This window comes from Spinacia oleracea, chromosome 3 (genome assembly GCF_020520425.1).
Source record: "Spinacia oleracea cultivar Varoflay chromosome 3, BTI_SOV_V1, whole genome shotgun sequence".
NCBI lineage: Eukaryota > Viridiplantae > Streptophyta > Magnoliopsida > Caryophyllales > Amaranthaceae > Spinacia > Spinacia oleracea.
Window position 1 is genome coordinate 110,285,114 of NC_079489.1, and position 19,366 is coordinate 110,304,479.

At 35.0% G+C, this 19,366-nt stretch overlaps 2 protein-coding genes and 1 long non-coding RNA gene across 5 annotated transcripts; 1 reads left to right on the forward strand and 2 right to left on the reverse strand.

The window, feature by feature from the left end:
• Positions 1–3,586: 3,586 nt before the first annotated feature.
• On the forward strand, positions 3,587–9,747 carry LOC110790305 (ras-related protein RABC1). 2 transcript variants are annotated; one of them, XM_021995086.2, is made up of 7 exons: positions 3,587–3,773; positions 3,871–4,000; positions 5,687–5,755; positions 6,887–6,952; positions 8,139–8,260; positions 8,821–8,949; positions 9,453–9,747. In XM_021995086.2, exons 2-7 carry the CDS (start codon positions 3,871–3,873, stop codon positions 9,558–9,560), a joined length of 624 nt encoding a protein of 207 aa, XP_021850778.1. In that variant the 5' UTR covers positions 3,587–3,773; the 3' UTR covers positions 9,561–9,747. The 2 variants fall into 2 exon arrangements, with proteins under 2 accessions (XP_021850778.1, XP_021850777.1); XM_021995085.2 differs by having other exon boundaries at positions 3,588–3,773; positions 3,867–4,000.
• A 2,985-nt stretch (positions 9,748–12,732) lies between these two features.
• On the reverse strand, positions 12,733–13,974 carry LOC110790296 (U-box domain-containing protein 26-like). Its single transcript, XM_021995079.2, has one exon. It carries the CDS (start codon positions 13,972–13,974, stop codon positions 12,733–12,735), a length of 1,242 nt encoding a protein of 413 aa, XP_021850771.2.
• A 1,332-nt stretch (positions 13,975–15,306) lies between these two features.
• LOC130469265 (uncharacterized) lies at positions 15,307–18,245 on the reverse strand. Of its 2 annotated transcripts, none has more exons than XR_008929696.1 (3): positions 17,946–18,245; positions 17,551–17,728; positions 15,307–15,821 (listed from the first exon to the last, which is right to left on the reverse strand). It is a non-coding gene; the product is annotated as an uncharacterized lncRNA (long non-coding RNA). The 2 variants fall into 2 exon arrangements; XR_008929695.1 differs by having other exon boundaries at positions 17,551–17,733.
• Between the last annotated feature and the right edge of the window lie 1,121 nt (positions 18,246–19,366).

Here is a 19,366-nt window from a genome sequence, read left to right on the forward strand (position 1 = left end):
CACCCCTTAAGGGTAACACGTAGCGTCCATTGCTTTGTGCGTGCAAGTTATATGAGGGAATCGCATAAAAATTAAAACTTTTATTTTTCAAAATTAATGACAAATTAATAAATCATATTAATTTCATAATTTTAGGGCGAAAAATCGAAAATGTATTAATTAATTGATTTCCGATTAACATGGATTCAAGTCTAGGTCATAAAAATTTAAAATTTAACACAAATTTATAATTTTTATGGTGGTTTTTAATCATAGGTATCTAATTAAATTATTAACTAATTATGAAAATCAAATTAATTCTAAATTATTCCAATTTTCAACAAATTAATCATAATTACAAATTAGATTGCATAATTAACAAGGCTAGGCATTCAAACTTGTTAAACATATACAGTAGGTCAGTCAAAAATTCAAGATTTAACAACAAAAATCGCAAATATTTAATTTAACATCTTAAATTTACGAAATTTTGCGTTCGAAAAACTAAAACCTCCGAAAAGTCATAGTTAGGCTTCGAATTTGAGAATTCTGGGTTCGGCCGAAAAGTATTATTTTTGTCAAAAGTTTTGAATGCCTTTTACATGCGTAATTGACACAAAAATCACTCGATTTGGATGAGTAACGAAGAAACTGCCGAAAAACTGCGTACATATAATTAAATAAACGCAATTTGCAATTAATTAACAATTACGAAAATTAATCACCCCTTTTAATTCTTGCAAATTTGTAATATTTAACCATGTTTATGCAATTTAGATTATGAAAATAATAAGAGGCTCGTGATACCACTGTTAGGTTATGATACATATGACAATACATAAATCATGCGGAAAAACCATAAAGCCAGGAAAGCATATTATTTACACATAATCATTTAGCATAGTATAGATGCATACACTTTGTAGCGTGCCTTCCCTAGCTGCGCCCGAACCGAACAAGAACAAGTCTTTAGGATTCCAAGTGTCGTCCCTCCGTAGATAGTCCACAGTACGTCCGGATCCGCCTCAAGATTGACCAAGTAGAATCGCCCTTAAGGTGCTTAGGAATTTTCGGCTATTAGTGCAAGAGAGTGGCTGAATTTTTCTTTCAAAAACTTACCCTTTGAATACTTCAATCGTGCATATAAATTATGACCCTAGGCCCTTATTTATAGAGGTTTGGAAGGGGAATTGGAATCCTAGTAGGATACGATTTAATTAAACTTAGAATCCTACAAGGACTCTAATTAAATAATCCTAATAGGAATAGGAATTTAATCACACACCAAATCCTAATAGATTTAGGAATTGTGCATGGACACAAGCACACACACGCATGGAGCCACGAGGGCGCCCGCACGCGTGCGCTCGGCCCACGCAGCCCACGCTGGGCAGTCTTGCCTTGGCGCGCTGGGCCTGCCTTGCGGTGGACCTGGCGCTGCCTTGGGCTAGGCGTGCGCGCGTCCTTGCTTGCTGGGCGATGGCCTGGCTTCGTGCTGGGCCTTCGTCCGGCAGGCCTCGTCCGATGCTTATTCGTACGATACGCTTCCGATTAAATTCCCGGTTCCGGAATTCATTTCCGATACGAAGAATATTTAATATTTCCGATTCCGGAATTAATTTCCGTTTCGAACAAATATTTAATATTTCCGTTTCCGGAATTATTTTCCGATTCCGATAATATTTCCGATTCTGACAATATTTCCGTTTCCGGCAATATTTCCGATTCCGGCAATATTTCCATTTCCGATAATATTTTCCGATACGTACCATGTTTCCGTTTCCGGCAACATCTACGACTTGGATAATATTTATATTTCCGATACGATCCATATTTCCGTTTCCGGCAATATCATCGTTTCCGGAGTATTCATTTCTTGCTTGTGACGATCTCAGCTCCCACTGAAACCAAGATCCGTCGATTCCGAATATCCATAGATAGAGTATTTAATGCCATTAAATACTTGATCCGTTTACGTACTATTTGTGTGACCCTACGGGTTCAGTCAAGAGTAAGCTGTGGATTAATATCATTAATTCCACTTGAACTGAAGCGGCCTCTAGCTAGGCATTCAGCTCACTTGATCTCACTGAATTATTAAGTTGTTAATTAATACTGAACCGCATTTATTAGACTTAACATTGAATGCATACTTGGACCAAGGGCATTATTTCCTTCACATACCGCGCTATACAGGCCGTGGAAGAGGAGATTGAGAAGGGGTCAGGGTCGAGAGAGGTGGGGGTGTGGAAGAAGGTGTGGCATGCAGGTGCGATTCCTCGGGTAAAGTTGTTTATATGGAGAGCATGTCGCGGGGCCTTGCCCACAATGAGGGGATATGCGCGGCGTTTTCCGGGGCGGTCACCTCGGTGTACACTGTGCGAGGTGGAGGACGAGACAGAGATTCATTGCCTCAGGGATTGTGTGATTGCAAGGTTGATTTGGGATGAAAGTGGGTGGGGGGAGGAGATAGGCGGGAATTATCGCACCTTCGAGGAATTATGTGAGGTATGTTTTACTCGACTGCCGAGGGATGCGACTGCCATGATCATGACGATCTTCTGCGCAGTGTGGGATGCTCGAAATTGATTGATTTTCGAAGGTGAGGCCTGCGACCCGGCGCGCACAATGGCGTATGTCACTAAGCTAATGGGGGACCTAAAACAGGATGAGGTAGTAAGCACAGGGGTGAGTAACAGAGGGGGGCAACGGAAGTGGAAAGCGCCGAATGAGGATGTGGTCAAGGTTAATGTGGATGGAGGATGCTTCGAGGGGTTAGGCTCGAGCATAGGAGTGGTGTTTCGGGGAGCGGACGGGGGCGCGAAGCTAGCTGCAGCATGGCAGGGAGAAGACCGCTGGTCGCCGGCAATTGTAGAGGCGAAGGCCATCTTGATGGGTGTGGGCCTAGCCTATGAGTTTGGGTTCCGAAACATCGTAGTAGAAAGTGATAGTTTGCTCACCATTAACGCACTCTCATCGGAAGAGGAGGGGTCTAGTAACCTTCATCTTATTTTAGACGACATTCGTCTTGCAAGTAGTCACTTAGATTTTGTTTCATGGAGTTTTGTTCGTAGGGAGGGTAATAGGGTAGCACATGAGCTTGCTCATTGCTTCCCTTGGAGCGTAGGTAGACATGTATGGCTTACGGATTTCCCTCCTTGTATTACTCAACTCCTTTTATCAGACATTTCTAGCAATGAAAACTAATAGCCTCATGGCTTTCCTTCAAAAAAAAAAAAAAAGATGAGCGTATTTTGATAATTTTAACATCTTTTACTCGAAAGACGCTCCGACTTTGCATCGAAGCACTAGATCCTTGAGGAAATCTTTGTCACAAGTGACTTGTGTCCATATTGGACACAAGTGAGTACCAATACAGAATTTGGAGTACCAATACAGAATATGTTAGTACCAATACAAATTATGTGAATACCAATAATAACACATATGACTTATATTGGTGGTATTTCTAAGCAATTTTGCATTTTAGTACTGACATATTATATATTGGTATTCAAGATGATTGTATTTGGATCACTTGTGTCCACATGTCACTTGAGGTTTAGAAACCCTCCCTAGATCCTTATGTTTAATTTTTTAGTGTAATAATATTGAGGTGGCAGTGTGCAGGAGCCTCAAGCAGCAAAGTCAAAAAGCGGTCATTGCTTTTATTCTCGACGGTTCTTCTCCCTTCCGATCTTCACCGATCTCGCTCTCTCTCTCTCCTCAGAAAATCTGATACTTTAATTTTCTCTTTGATCTTCACATTACCATCCATTGTTACAATTACACAGGTAAAAATCAATGTTTATCTCTGTTTTTTTCTTTCTTCCATTCTATTGAATAATTGCCTTTTTAAAAGCTTATTTTCTGTTTCATTTTTGAAGGAAGATGGATTCAAATTCGCCAGAATTCGATTACTTGTTTAAATTGTTGATGATTGGTGATTCTGGTGTTGGAAAGAGTAGTCTTTTGTTGAGTTTCACTTCCGATACGTTTGAAGATCTCTCCCCCACGATTGGTACGCGTTTTACGTAATTATAATTTATTTTCAATTTTTTGTTTAGGCAATTTTAGGGTTTCGGGATAAATGGAGTTTTATTCGCTTTCATTTTGTGTTGATGAGTTTTGATTTGTGTAGTTGTCTAAAGCATTGGTTACGCGTAAATGTGAAAAACTTGAATTAGACGGAGTTTTACTCACCCTATAAACCATTGCATATGACAATTATTTGGGAAACTGCTAATTACAATTACCGACAGTATTTTCAGGCAAGATTATGGGTTATAGTCTGTTTCGGAGCTGTGTAATGAGAATGTATACGTTCGTGTTGGGAGTTTGAGGAATATAAAACACGAAAGGATGCGAGTGTATATGTGAGGAAATTTCGAGCTTTTGCTATGGGTGGCAGGGAGGGGTGGAATATATTGTGTTCTGTACAACAATGATTTAGCCCGAAAGTTAAGGAAAAGGACAATAGATTATGAAATTTGCTGAATTGGTGAGAAGCGAAGGGAGAATGGAAGTTTGTAGGTATCACGATTTATGGGTCAGTGGAGGATGTAAGAAATAATGGAGTATTCTCAAGAACTCACCAGAGTGGGAAGTATTTTAGTTGAGTTGTAGCAGCATTTGCAGTGCTTCTAGCAGAGAGGGAAGGGCCTTATCATAGACGAGCATGCAATTTGCTAATCTAGATTTTTTTTTTTTTTTTTAAAGGGAGTGAATTCGAGTAAAGAAATAGATATACTGGGCATGTTTCAAGCATTAACATACTGGTTTGCCAATGATACCACACATTATAGTCCAGGAGCAAAGGTGTAGGACGGAAAAGAAGATAGGCTTTCCTGTCATGTGGCTTGCTCCAGACAAATATGTTGTATACCTCATTGAATTAGCCTTTCTAAGGGTCTTTTTTGTATTGGCGGGCCTGTCAACAAAGCTCGTCTAACACATGCTTTTACATAAAGCTACGCTTGCCGCTATGATAGATTGGTTTTATATATCAACTGTCAAGCCGGAGACTTTGGAAAGTTTTGTTTCACAACTTAAAGTTAGTTTTCATGTTTCAAAGACTATGATGCTCAGGCTCCTCATTTCAGCACAAGTATCCATGTCGGATACCTGACTCTCCAAACTGGTATGGATATTTGGACACTCAAATTTGACCAAGAAAGGGGATACTTATCTATACTTCTGCAACTAAGGAAAGTATCCTTGTACACATGTCCTTATCGTAACTTTGGACTCTTGTAACCATCTCCCTACTTCTCCAAGTTTAAGAATATCCATGTCAAGGTCTTGGACCAATACCCTAGTCTGATGTTCCAAATTTGTTACATGTATGGTTCTATCCAAGTTTAGGGATCGTAGCTCAAAATTCTTAAAGCTTTGCGTTTGATAGATATCCTTATTTGTTTAGTAATTAGTAGATCTGGATTTCTCTGACAACTGAACACGATCAACTTGTGAGGATCATGGGTTGACTCAGATTTATATATCTAGAAGGTTCATTTACTACGTGTCATAAATTTGAGGGGACCGGCATACTATATAGTATGTCATTTAGTAAAGATTGTATACGTTATTAACATAATTCAGATCTTATGAAGGTTCATTTTCTCTGGGTTTATATGTTCATTATAGCAGTGTCTATTGTGGCTTTACCGGCTATCTTTTTCAAATTGTTTCACTTGTTATCATGTAGGTGTTGATTTTAAGGTCAAGTATGTAAATCTTGGAGGCAAAAAGCTGAAGCTTGCAATTTGGGATACAGGTAACAATGCCTTGCTCCCACTATATGCACCTATTTACCAGACTTTCTTGAATAATTATTTTACAGCTGTTCTTTTCTTCAATTTTCTGACATCCATTCATGCCTTCTTAAATTATATCATGGGCACTATTCAATGGCTTTGTTGCATGAGGTCAATGTAGTTCAGTTTCTTTTTTCTTTTTCTTTTTGTTACTGGATGTTGTGAAACTTCTTGCGTGGCTCAGTTCTAGGGAGAAGTTGTTCTTGTTATTGGTTATTTTTGAAGTAGCTATATCGAGAAACATGTAAATCTCCTTGTGAAGGTCTAGTCGGCTTGTTTCATGACGTTATGCCAAGAGTTTTCAGTTTTCCATTAGGTTTGTTCTCGTCATCTGATTTCGAGAACGTGTTGACTTATTATTGTTAAAATCAGACTATAGTATAAAGACTTAGATTTTAGAGTTTTAGACAAATCCTCTTATGTCCTTTTGAATCTTACCAATCTTTTTTGTATTACTAAAAATTATGAAATTAGATATTTGACAACACAATAAGATGAATCTAACTAGATCCCACTTAAGAAATTTTCTTTTTCTTATATTAGTATAAAGAATACGGTTCAAGTTCAATCAAAACAAGATATCATATTAGACCAGGACATACGGTACATACCTTAAAAAAGTTCAGACCAGATCATCTTATTTCTAGTGAAACGCATAGCCTAATTCATTACCCAGACAGTATTACCAAATGCCTCTTTAGTCTTTAGTGGCTCTCATTAAGTCTAGAGAAGAGAGCCAATGATTGAGACCAGAATAGTGTATCATTTCTCCATTGATAATCAACTTCGACAATATGCCATTCTGTAACATAATTTCAAAACTCCACTGCAGCATAGGCTTGTGTTGTGGTGCTCACCTCATCTTTATTTGATTTAATTTGTAGTCCTACCAATGCTATTGACTTGGTATGTAGAAAAGATTTTCACCGATGTTTCTGTAGTGATTTTTCTTTTGGTTTTGTTATGTTCCTTTGTTAAAGATTATTGGATTTGTCAAGTCCTTTTTATTTCATTATGTGAAAGATTTGCATAAAAATACTACTGATGTATTTGAAGTATTTTCTAATGGAATTCTATTTACTTTCTTGCAGCTGGTCAAGAAAGATTCAGGACATTAACAAGCTCTTACTATAGAGGAGCACAAGGAATCATCATGGGTAAACTTTAGTTTCTTTCCCATTTTAGTCTATTGTTTATCTATGCTAGGCAGGTTATGTGGTCTAATCTCATGGAACTTATGTTTATATTTTGCTTGGAAGTTTGTAATCATCAAACCGTTTCTTTATTGATCTTGCAGCAAGAATTCTATTTTATATTCGTTGGTCCACCAAAATAGTACATGATAGAGGAACAGTCGTGTTACCAGTTACCTTGGTTTTGTATACTTCGTATCTTTTACTATGATATTGCTGTATGATGAGTTGTTGAATGTTGGTTTTAAATTCCCGTGGGATGTTTCATTTCATTTGTAGTTGCATCTTTCCACGTTGGATAACCGTGAATATTGGATGATCTTGCTATCTATTTTTTTTGGTATAGTTTGTGAAGTTAACTTGGCATAGAAAGAAGTTACTTTGACATAGGCTGATTGTTTGGGTGCTTCTGTTCTTTATCTAAGTTGTCAGTGACAATGTATGCAAAAGAGCGCTTAAACGCTGAAGCGCTTAATTAGTCCTAGGCGAAGTGTTTTGTAAGAAGTGCATTGAAGCGCGTGAAGCGTGCTTTTCTGCGCTTCATTAAAATTCTTTTTTCTGTTGGAAGCTTCTTTTTTATGTTGTTCATATAAATCCTTAACAATAGAAAGTGGGCCAAGAGTCCAAAAGAAAAGAGAAAAGAAGAAGACATCAGCCGGCCCTGGCTCCTTGAATGACCAGACAGTTGATTCTTGAATCTTGAAGAAGACCCCATCTCCAGAGTACTCCCTCCGTCCCTTAATACTTGCACCGCTTTCCTTTTCGGGCCGTCTCTTAATACTTGCACCGCTTCTATAAATGAAATTTTTTACCAATATTATATTATTTCTCACACTTACCTACTACCCCACCTACACCCCTATTCCCTACAAAAAATCATTTAAAAATCAACCCCCCCTTAATTTTTAAAAAGTGTACTTCATTTTGACGAGGCGCGCGCCTTGCGCTTAGGCTCTAGGACTCCATCGCCTTAGTTCGCCTTGCGCTTTTTTATATACTGATCAGTGACTTATGGGATTTATACTTCAAGGCTCTGGGCGTTTTTCGTATGATACTTGTCCTGGTGTAGCATACTTATAAAACTTGGTTGAGCTCTGTGGTTTTTTTTTTTTAATTGGGTAACTGACGTTGCTTTACATGATGGTAACAGTGTACGATGTGACAAGGAGGGATACATTTACTAATCTCCGTGACATATGGGCAAAGGAAATTGATCTCTATTCGACTAACCAAGATTGTATCAAGATGCTTGTCGGAAATAAAGTTGATAAGGTACTCAGTGTTCACCCCTTTTGTGTGCTGCTCTCATATATCTTGCTTCTGTTCTCCCCCACTCCCTTTCATATTCCATTGCCCCCAGGTTCCTTGTTCGAGAACGATGAATAAAGGTCTTTTAGTTTATAATGATTATTTACTTTGTTAGCAGGAGTTTCAGTCATTAATGCCCTTTGGCCCAAGTGCTTGGAGTTTCGTTTACTCTTTTAACAGAAATTAGGTCATTATCCTTCAACAGAAAGAAAGGGGAAAAGGATAATAATGATTGTCTAGGTTGTGACAATTCTTGTATAGTCTGTGCAACCAAATGTTAACAAGGATTTTACATTTTTTACCCGAGAGAGCTGAGATTTTTGAAGTTTTTATTGCTGAACCTCTGCACCCTTTTATCCTTCTATCTGGAGAATAACTTGTATGATAAATGGAACAAGTTTAATTATTCAAGTTGCAATTGCAGTGTGACATTGTTGCTAATATTTATGGGAGTTGAATTTATATTATCTTTGTTGACACTGCGCGCCTTATCTGAATCACCAACTTTTTATGCTGTCTGTTAGGAAAGTGAAAGAGTTGTAACGAAGAAAGAAGGAATTGACTTTGCAAGAGAGTATGGATGCTTATTTATTGAATGTAGTGCAAAAACACGCGTAAATGTGCAGCAATGCTTTGAGGAGCTTGTGTTGAAGGTAAGGCTTTCTTGCTGATTCTTTCATTTCAAAGTTTCTTTTTCATTTTGTATTTGCACAAGGATTGAAGAAATTAGGAGTGCACTTTCTTTTGCCTGCTATTATTAATCTTACGGATACCTATACTGCATCTATAATTTCATCCATCTTGGGGTGTATAAAACAAAAATGAAGAAATTTTGGGACTTGACCTTTTATTTTTCAACGAATATCTGATGTTGTTTTTACTTCCAAGTTGAGCCAAAGTTTATGATTTCAGTTCACTCTGATGTAATACGACCGATTGTAAGCGTTGCTCAACTTGTCTAGGTAGCTTTTTCTAGCTTGAGTATACTTCAGCAGATATGTATGTTGGACCGAATCCGAGTGTTTGACACTAGTTTAGATCTAAACAACAGCACATAAGAGCTCACTTCAGTCTGTTTTATCTGTTCATGATATATTGGTCCTGTGAAATGATGAAAAAATTGAAAATGATGTGAATTTTTGTGGTGAAAATGCAGATTTTAGACACACCTAGCCTTTTAGCCGAGGGCTCAGCTGGTGTAAAGAAAAACATCTTCAAGCAAAAACCACCCGAGGCTGATGAGTCTGCAAGTGGCTGTTGCTAATTCTGCAGGTTTTACACTCTAGTTCTACTTTCCCCTTTCTTCTGGATGTGTGGGTTGAGGCTGGGTGGTTTCTATGTAAATGCTATGTTCCATTAACTAAAATTGGATTTTGTAATGTTCTCTTATAATTTCTCCGTTTGTTTTGAACTTTGATATGAGTACTATTGACTGGTCATGTCCTTTGTTATGCCTTGATGTGAAGTTAACTAGGATACTAACATGGAGGACTAGAAATATACATGCATTCTGTATTCGTATTCTTTGCGTTATGGTGTTTACCCGTGCACACTCTTCGGTTTTTTATGAACTACACATCGTAAAATCAGAAAGAAGTGAAGTGCTGGACTCCTTTGGCTAATTATGAGTATGTTCTTGTCAATCAAACAACTTTTCAGGCAGGTCGCGAGTAGATAATTTGTGGCTACCAAAACATGTTCAAGATTAGTATGGGAGAAAGGTATTTTAATTAGAGACATAGACCTTAATTGATCCATTCAATTTAGTAGGGATCTTTTTTTGGTGGAACTGTGGCGTGGGCCAACTTACAAAATTTAAAATGGACGAAAAACTTGGTGTAGAGGGAAGCGTGACATTGATGGTCAATAATCATGATTCATTTTCCCATTTTTGTTTCTTTACATTTTTACATCGGTGATGTACTGATGTTGGCCTAATTTTGGCGATTCTTTGTGTATTCCATCTTGCTTTTACTCTCTACAAACATGACTTTAATTTTCTATTATAAGCTCAGATACATTTACCATATGGTGTACTTGCAAACTCCCGCGAGAGATTAGTCTACTCGCCGAAGGCGGTGGGAACTCCTCGTAGTAGAACCAAAAAAAAAAAATGGTGTATTACACAAGTTTTTTTATTCTCATTTTAAAATCTTCAAAACGAGCATAATATATTTAGGTTCACCTAGCTATAGGCGCACTGTGTGCACAAGAAACCTTTGAGAGAAGAGTATTCTTTCCCATGAAACATGGTCTTTTAAGATATATTTTATACGCTTGTGACTGGTTTGGTGATTACTTTTATAATATAGGTGATAATTAACTTGTATCCGTAGTCTTGAAATTATTAGGTGCATCCAGATACACTATTATGTCCGTGAGTGGTAATGACCCTTTTCACATTTTCTCCTTGTAAGGGGAAAATGTGACTCGGATGTATCTTATATGTTGTATCATTAACCATAGTTTTTTAGTTATGGAGGCTTGTTCAATAACTTCAAAAGGAGTGGTTCATTTGCAACAAGTGATTTAATAAGACAACCAACTAATGTATAATAAAAAATAACTAATGTATAATAAAAACTCATTACATGCAAAAGTGTCAATAAAAACATAAAAAGAGTACAAAGTAATAAAGAGAGTAATAAAAGGCATAAAGTAAGCATGTTGCCCCATTGTCACGGAATAAGCATTAGTTTTTATAAGAATAGGGACTATAATTTATTATTGTTTTAACACAAGGAGTAAAAATTAAGTAAAGGCAAGTTTGATGTTATAGCCTTTTAGGTGGAATATTAGCTTCCCAATTTTCTTTTATTTTTAACATAAAGGAAATGGCCACAGGCTCGGCCAATCTTTGGGTTAGTTGGTTTATTACCTCTGTCCCTTAATACTCGCACCATTTTGACTGGAGACGCTTGTCAATGCATAACTTTGACCACTAATATCTTTAACTACATATTATGAAAACCTATAAAATTTTTAAGATTTTGAAATATACATTATGATGAAGCCAACAATATATTATATATACTAACATTTTGTTTTCATATACTGGAAATAAAATAAGGTCAAAGTGAATTATGTGAATAGTGCAAAAAGTCAAAACGATGCGAGTATGAAGGGAAAGAGGGAGTATATAACAGAGATATCGATATGTTATAATGTTATACGACGTATTTATTAGTGATGAAATTCGGTTTATATGCTACGGAGTATAAAAAAGAGAACACGTGCACAATTTAAAAATAAATAGTACAAACATGATTTGACAATGTATAGTTAATGTCTTTTTGTAGTGCTTTGATCAACCAATAGATGGATTAAAGATAAAAAGGTGATTAGGAAATTTGGGATTAAGTATGTGAGTATGTCCTCGTTTAATATTCTCAAAGAGAATTTTTTATGAGAAATAGTGAACACAACACCAGTGTCGGACCTTAAACAGTTTTACGAGGGGGGCCGGTAGAAAAAAATTAAACAATATACTATGTAATTATACAATTATACACAAATTTTAGGGGGGCGTAACTAAAAATACACTATAAAATTTTCCGACCGGCTTTTGTCCCTACCTTGAAATCTTGAACGGGGAGGGTTGGTTTGACTTTCCTTGCTTCCTTAAGGTGCGTCTCCTATTGCAAGGTTAGAGGTAAAGCAAATTCTGAGTTTTCACAGGAAGGATATCTCGATCATGGCGTTAGACCTTACACTTTTCACTTTTGGTATGTAGATATTCCGTATGCGTTCAAGTGTCTGATAATATACCTCACAAATCGATATGAACAATGCTTATCTATGTCTCACTATTTTGTTGCCATAGTTTAACTAACGAATATGATTATAATTAATATTACTCATAATAACTACTCTCCTATGTTGTACTCATATTTAATTGCCGCAACTTATCTTTGTATCTGACTAACATAGTAACATGAGATAACACATTCACATATTCCTCTATGAATACAATAAGCCGTTTATGGAACCCGTTTAACTTCTTTTAAAGTACATAAGAAATCAATTTGATAAAAAACACTTAATGTGCTTCTTAAACAACTAATTAAAAGAAAACATGAAGATAATACAATTTTCACGTGAACTTAAACCTAGGGGTGAAATATGGTTAGTGCTTCTATCTTCCCCTTGGTTTGATTCGATTATCTTTAGGGGATTATGGAGTGTTGAATAGGCTGTATCCAAAACATATACAAACGAGTTATCTTTAATTCGCGATATAAGTTACATTATCAAAAGATTAAAAAAACTAGAACAGCAATTTCAATAAACTTTTTTTTTTTATCAAATTTATTTACTTAAATTTCCTAATTCATTTCAACAAACAATAACTTCCGAAATTCATTTCCATGAGGGCCAACACAAGGATTACAAAGTGCAAAAAAGAACAAACACTTTATAATTATGATTTCATCCTACTACACATGTATTGGGTCCTTAGCACACATGGATCTAAGCAGCTTTAACAGCATCCTGGCCCGGTTCTTGGCCCGAACACAACACTGACTTTGCAGCAAAAACAGCAATTGTGTCAAAACCCCACCAGAAATGGACTTATCTCTAACCTCCATTGATTCACAACACAATATCATTAGACAATTAACTGCACTTTCACTCCCTTGATCATCTCCTGATACTCTAAATACCATCTTAATTAGTGCCTTAACACCACAATTTAGCACCTCATTTACCAAAAATGCTTCTTTACCACTTTCCAAAACAAGCACTAATTCAAGCGCTTTTGTTGCCTTTGGTGCCAACTCCTTGTCCTCCACCTCCAAAATGTATGTCACTAATGAATGAACCACCCCTTCTTTTACCAAGTTTTCTCGGTATGCCGGTTCTTGTGATGATGATAAGGTTAATATGGCCTTAATCCCGGCCTCGGCGAGGTCGGGATTATGTTGATGATCATCAATGTATACAACCATACCTTTGAGTATTTTGCTATCATTGCCAATCTTGGTAGCTAACTCTTTTATAATTGCTAGAGATTGTTGTAGGAAAACTTTCTCTATTATGCTGCACAAAGCAATTTTGACCATACAACTTCCTTGTTGGAGTAAAACTTTGAAATTTTCAAACTTGGATTCTTCTTCCATGAGCATATTCAAATCCCCCAAATTTGAAAAGGGCATCAATTTTAGGGCACAAATAAGTGATTTCTCCACCAAATTCATAAGTTCTTGGGTAATTTTTGCACCAAAAATCATCCCCAACATCAATGAGAAGAAACCCATTTGGATTAAACCCTCATTTTTCCTAGGCAAATCTTCTGAAAACAATCTTACTTGCTCTAAAACTTGTAATCTCTGCTCCAAAGATGAACCCTTAGATTGAAGGGTATCCTTCAATGAAGAAAAGGAAACATTTTTTGAAGAACCCACTTTGGAAAAATCATGATTAAGTTGATGATAATGAAGATTACCCTTGAAAACCCATTGATCAATTAGATGTTTAAGGGTGTGATTAGGCACCATTGATGAATCTTGAAGCTTCTGCATTGTAACAGGACATGTGAGATTTCCAGCACCAAGCCATTTCTGAATACATGGCCTGTCATAAGTTTGTCCTGTGCTAAGTGTCACAGGATCACTGAACATTTCTAGGCTTATTGGACATCTGAACAATTCTGGGATTGACATTCCAATCTCTCTCATCATGGAACGTAAAAGAAAGAAAGAAAGAAAGAAAGAATGAACCAATGAAAGAATGGGAATTTTTTTTATTATTTATTTTGTTTGGAGAATGGGAATAATCTACCAAAGAAAGTTACATAAAAAGAGAAGATAAAATGTTACCTAAAATAAAATAAGGGTTTAGCCTTTGTTCTCTCCATCTTATTCTCATTAAAACTTTCTATCAGACCAGATCAGAAACTAGAAGAATAAGATTAAACAAGGTGAAGATAACAAAGCATAAAACGCAAAAGAGAAAGTGTATACAATGTATGTAATATGAAGTATAAAGTATCGGTATTATCTTAATCACTAGTAGAAAAAAGCTCAAGTGTTGCCCTACGTTAGAGGCGTGCTTTGAAGGAGAAGGTGATAAGAGGGAATTTTATCATTAAAAAAGAGGGAGACAAAACACATGAGACATGGGAGAGAAATAAGGAAAAGAAGAAAAGAGAGAAGAAAACAATAGAAACCAAACATCTAAGTATTGGAGAAGATTAAGATAGTGGGATAGTGAAGTTGGGCTATATTGCATACAGTAGTTGTATTGCATACATTAGCATAATTGTAAAGTTTGGTCCCCACTTAAACATTACCCTCTAATATGTTCCTGCATTCATCACTAATTCTAAATTAATGACAGTGATGGAGTCAAAGATGACCCACTTAAAGAGAAAAAGGGTAACTTATGCTGTCTTTGAACTTTGAATCAACCAAACATATCACAACTATACATACAGAATATCTCTATCGACTTATCAAACTAAAAGTTGATTGGATATGTTCCGAAAGGTATTAGTTCAGTAGGGTTCTTTTTCTTTATCTACACCAACGACAATAACAATAGTCAATGCGGTTCTTAGTTATAGTATGGGTGGGCTCAGCCCCCAGACGAAAAATTATGTAGTGTATTTTTTAGTTTTAATATTGCCTAATTCTTTTACTGACTCCCTTCGTAAAACTGTTCATAATTCGCCACTGACAACAACAACAACAATAAAAATATAAAAACAAACTAGGATTCATAAGAAAGTTTGGGTTTATGGATGAATTAAGGTAATTTTTTATTATTATTATGAAATAGTAAAATTTGATTAATAAGAATCGATTTTGTTAAATGAAAGAGAAGGAGGTCTTTTATGTTGCTGAATTTTCCTATACGAAAATGACATGCTCCAACTCGTCTAATTGTGCCTTGTAGAGAAGTTAAAAGTAATGATATTTTTCATAGTACTATGAAATCATATAATGTCATCCCAAATTAATTTGTTCCAGTCCCTTAGTAATGAATAACACCCAAATTTTTGGCTGCATACCTATGCATGCAATTCTGCATGCATATGAGCTACAAATATTTCGTTTTAGCAGTTTTGTGTGATTTCTCCTTTCTTTTTTTAGTTCATTATTTTGTGTCCTCTTTTTTTTTTTTTTTGAATTTTGAATTTTTCTTTTAAAAAAACTTTTTTTTATCACACTTGTTTTCCTAAAAAAAAATTTGAACATTTGAGTAAGATACAAGAAGCACACATAAAAAACACACAAATGAACATTCATGTTTAAAAAATGAACATTTCATTTATTTACTTCTACTTCCAATTTTCTCTTTCTATATGCTTCTAATTTTTCTGCTTCCTTCCTTTCGGCTTTCACTTTTTATGTACATCGGTCTCTTTTCTCTTTCTATCTGCGACCTTATTTCCAGATTCTTTTCTTGTTGCTTCTGCCTTCAATTCTTCTTCAATTCTTACAACATCTCTTCATACCATATCTTCCATTTCTAAATCAATTTTTTTTCTTTCGTTGCCGCATTCTTATTAACATTTACCTTCCTGCAAGAAAATCATAATGTTTTTAGTTGAACATTATTCTGTTTAAGGTGAATATAAGACTTGAGAAACTGAACATCACACAAAAGTGTTTCTTATTTATGAATATATCATAGTTTTATAAGTTGAATTTAGTTGAACATGATTCTTTAAAAATTGAACATGAGACTTGAGAAACTGAACATCACACAAAAATGTTCTTATTTGTGAACTATCATCTTCTATAAGTTGAACATGATGAATTATAAACTGAACATGGAAATTTTTAGACAATGCCACTTTTGATCTTTTAGTAAAGAATAATGAACATCTGCTTATAAAATCTGAACATTATTAAAGAATACTGAGCACCTACATAAAAAATGCTTTTGAAATTATCATACTAGTTTTATAGGTTAAATTTAGTTGTACATAATTCTTTATAAGTTGAACATGAGACTTAAGAAACTGAACATCACACAAAAATATTGAACATATATTAATTTTATAAGTTAAATTTAGTTGAACATGATTTTGTGTAAATAAAACCTGATTCTTTATGAATTGAACACGACAGTTGAAAAACTGAACATCGCACAAAAGTGTTATTATTTGTGAACATCATCTTTTATAAGTTAAAGATGATAAATTATAAATTGAACACAACAAACTCATATTTAATATTCAGCAATAATTACCACAAGTACAACCACCAATAACAACAATCCTAACAAACTCATACTTAATTCTTTATAAGTTGAACATGAGACTTGAGAAACTGAACATCACACAACAGTATAGAAAATATATTAGTAAGTATTGAACATATCGTTTTATTAGTTGAACATGATTCTTTATAGGTTGAACAAGAGAGTTAAAAAACTGAACATCACTCAAAAGTGTTATTATTTATTTCATCGGCAATATTAATTTGAACATGAAAATTTTAAATCAAATAAGATCTTAATTTGAAGAGTTAGCGATTAGCAGCATTCAATCGACAGTGTACAGAAAGCTATCCGCTCATTAAGTGCATTTCCCAGGCTATCAATAGATCAATAATATATCTATATGATTGTCACCACAAGCAAGGAGATGAAAGATACTGGAAACTAACAGGAATAGACCAAACCTAACTAAAATTACCCTCGAAAAATCAAATTAGAATTTATAAAAATAAGAGCTTAATTTAATCTTTAAAGGTTAAAATTGGGAGCAAGAGAATTACGCAAAAAAACAGCGACGATGACGATCGAAGAACTATTCGGTATCATATTTTGCGTAAAATTGAACATGATTCTTTATAAGTTGAACACGAGAGTTGAAAAACTGAACATCACACAAAAATGTTATTATTTGTGAACATGACTTTTATAAGTTGAATTTCGTAGAACGTGATTCTTTATAAGTTGAACACGAGAGTTGAGAAACTGAACATAACACAAAAATATTGAACATATATTAATTTTACAATTTGAATTTATTTGAACATGATTCTTTATAAGTTGAACATAAGTTCTGAGAAATTGAACATCACACAAAAAAGGTTCTTATTCGTGAACATTAACCGGGATATATTATGTTATTGTAACATTTGTTAATATCAAAATTCATAGAGTACATGACAATTACCATTCAACAATTTCTGACAGGCACAAACCATAAAAAAGGACAATCAACATTTTTTTTCTTCTATTAGCCACATTACAATAGTAATGAAAAGGAAATGAAAACACAAAGGGATGAAATGTACCATGTGTACTTGAGCACGAACCATAAAGCAACTGAACACAAAATTAGATCATTGCATCCTCTGCATCATCTTTTTTGGCTTCTTTACAAAACTAAAATTGTGCTTCCTGAGGTAATTCACGCATCTATGAGATTTATAAATCGCCGACGATGAATCAGCTCCAGAAGCTCAAGAACATCTGACCTAAATCAATATCAAATCATATTCGTTAGCTCAGCTCCGTCAATCTCGTGTTCCTTGCTCTCTGAAAAGATCGAGAGAGCAACAAATGTTCTAACCGGAACGGAAGAGATCCAAACTCCGACAAATAATTACAAAAACCACTAATTAATTTTAGCAAAAACTCAACAAATTGCAATCGCAGTTTCGGAGAAGGAGAGAGAAAGAGAGATTACAGATGAGGAGGATGAGCTAGCTGCGAGTGCGACCACGGTGAAGGAGGCGAGAAGGACGAGGAGCGAAAAAGGAAAGGACGAAGAAACATAGAAACATAACGCCGACGATGGAGGTAATTGCTGGGAGAAACCACCGAGAAAATCAATGTAGCTGGTGATATTATGATGGAGGTGGTGGTGGCGCCGCCGGTGATTTGCCATATCAGTAAAAAAAATGGAGAGAGAAAATGGAGTTGATGAGAGAGAAGATGGTGAGAGGTTAGAGGAGAGAGAAAATGGGTATATGCTGAATTTATGGGTGATATTATGATGGAGGTGATCTTTAATCCAGAAACGACGTCGTTTTATCTAGTATGCACGCATAGATGCGTAGATAGGTATCTATATATTAATAATTAATGAATAACATGACATCCACAACGGTTATGATTTTGCCGAATTAGAATTTTATTTGATCTAAATAATTTTGGAGGGCGTCAAAATCGCAGCCAGGCATGTATTATGAAATACATGTCATGGGCTTGTTTGTAATTTTCCAGCCATTTTGAAATTGTTGAATAGTCAACCCCGTTTGCCAACTTGGATCCCATATAGAAAAATTGAGTACCAATTTTGTAATATGAATACCATTTTAAAATATTTAGCACCATTTTTGTGATATTAATACCACTTTATAAAATTTAGTACAAAACGAGTACCATTTAAGGAAAATGAATTTCATTTCAAAAAAGTTTAGTACCATTTTTGTAATACCAATACCATTTTTGTAATATCAATACTAACTCAGCAATGCCAAATCACCACCCCGTTTTACAAATTTACAATTCCGTTATACATTTCCCCCCAAAAATATTTAACATTTACATTTACCTTTTTATTTGGGGTTGGCATGTTTTTGCAAATACATGCCAGGCATGTATTTGGACTTCCTCATAATTTTGTACTCTACAACGGAGTATTTGTTACGTTTAATTTTTATTATAGATGTCGTATAATAGATTATTTTTGTTTAATGAATTAATTGTTTTACCTAATAAAAACGTGAAATTGTTTTTCTAAAAGATCCAGTAATATTTTGGTACTAGATTTAAGCCTATGCAATGCACGAGTTAATTTATGTTGTGTGGTATTATTTGATTCTTCGCCGTTTAATTCATTCATCGACTTTCATGGTTTCAGCCGATGCATCATGTCAAAAAATTTATATATGAATTAAATTTGACATTGGATATGAAGTTATCTTAACATATATCAGATTTTATCTTTTTATAAAATGATAAGAAAAGTATTTATCAAATTATATCTTTTAAATATTGACTTAATCTTTTCTTTTTAAAAATTCACTTTTCCTTATCCTAAACGTATTTACTTTATTTTATAATTCCTAAATCTTAAAATTTAAATAATAATTAGTGACTGGA

Excerpts from the sequence above, each read along its gene's own strand:
- LOC110790296 (XM_021995079.2), bottom strand. The coding sequence starts at position 13,974 with ATGAGAGAGATTGGAATGTCAATCCCAGAATTGTTCAGATGTCCAATA.
- LOC110790305 (XM_021995086.2), top strand. The coding sequence starts at position 3,871 with ATGGATTCAAATTCGCCAGAATTCGATTACTTGTTTAAATTGTTGATG. Across the intron at positions 8,261-8,820 it reads TCGGAAATAAAGTTGATAAG|GAAAGTGAAAGAGTTGTAAC; the intron begins GTACTCAGTGTT and ends GCTGTCTGTTAG. Across the intron at positions 8,950-9,452 it reads TTGAGGAGCTTGTGTTGAAG|ATTTTAGACACACCTAGCCT; the intron begins GTAAGGCTTTCT and ends GTGAAAATGCAG.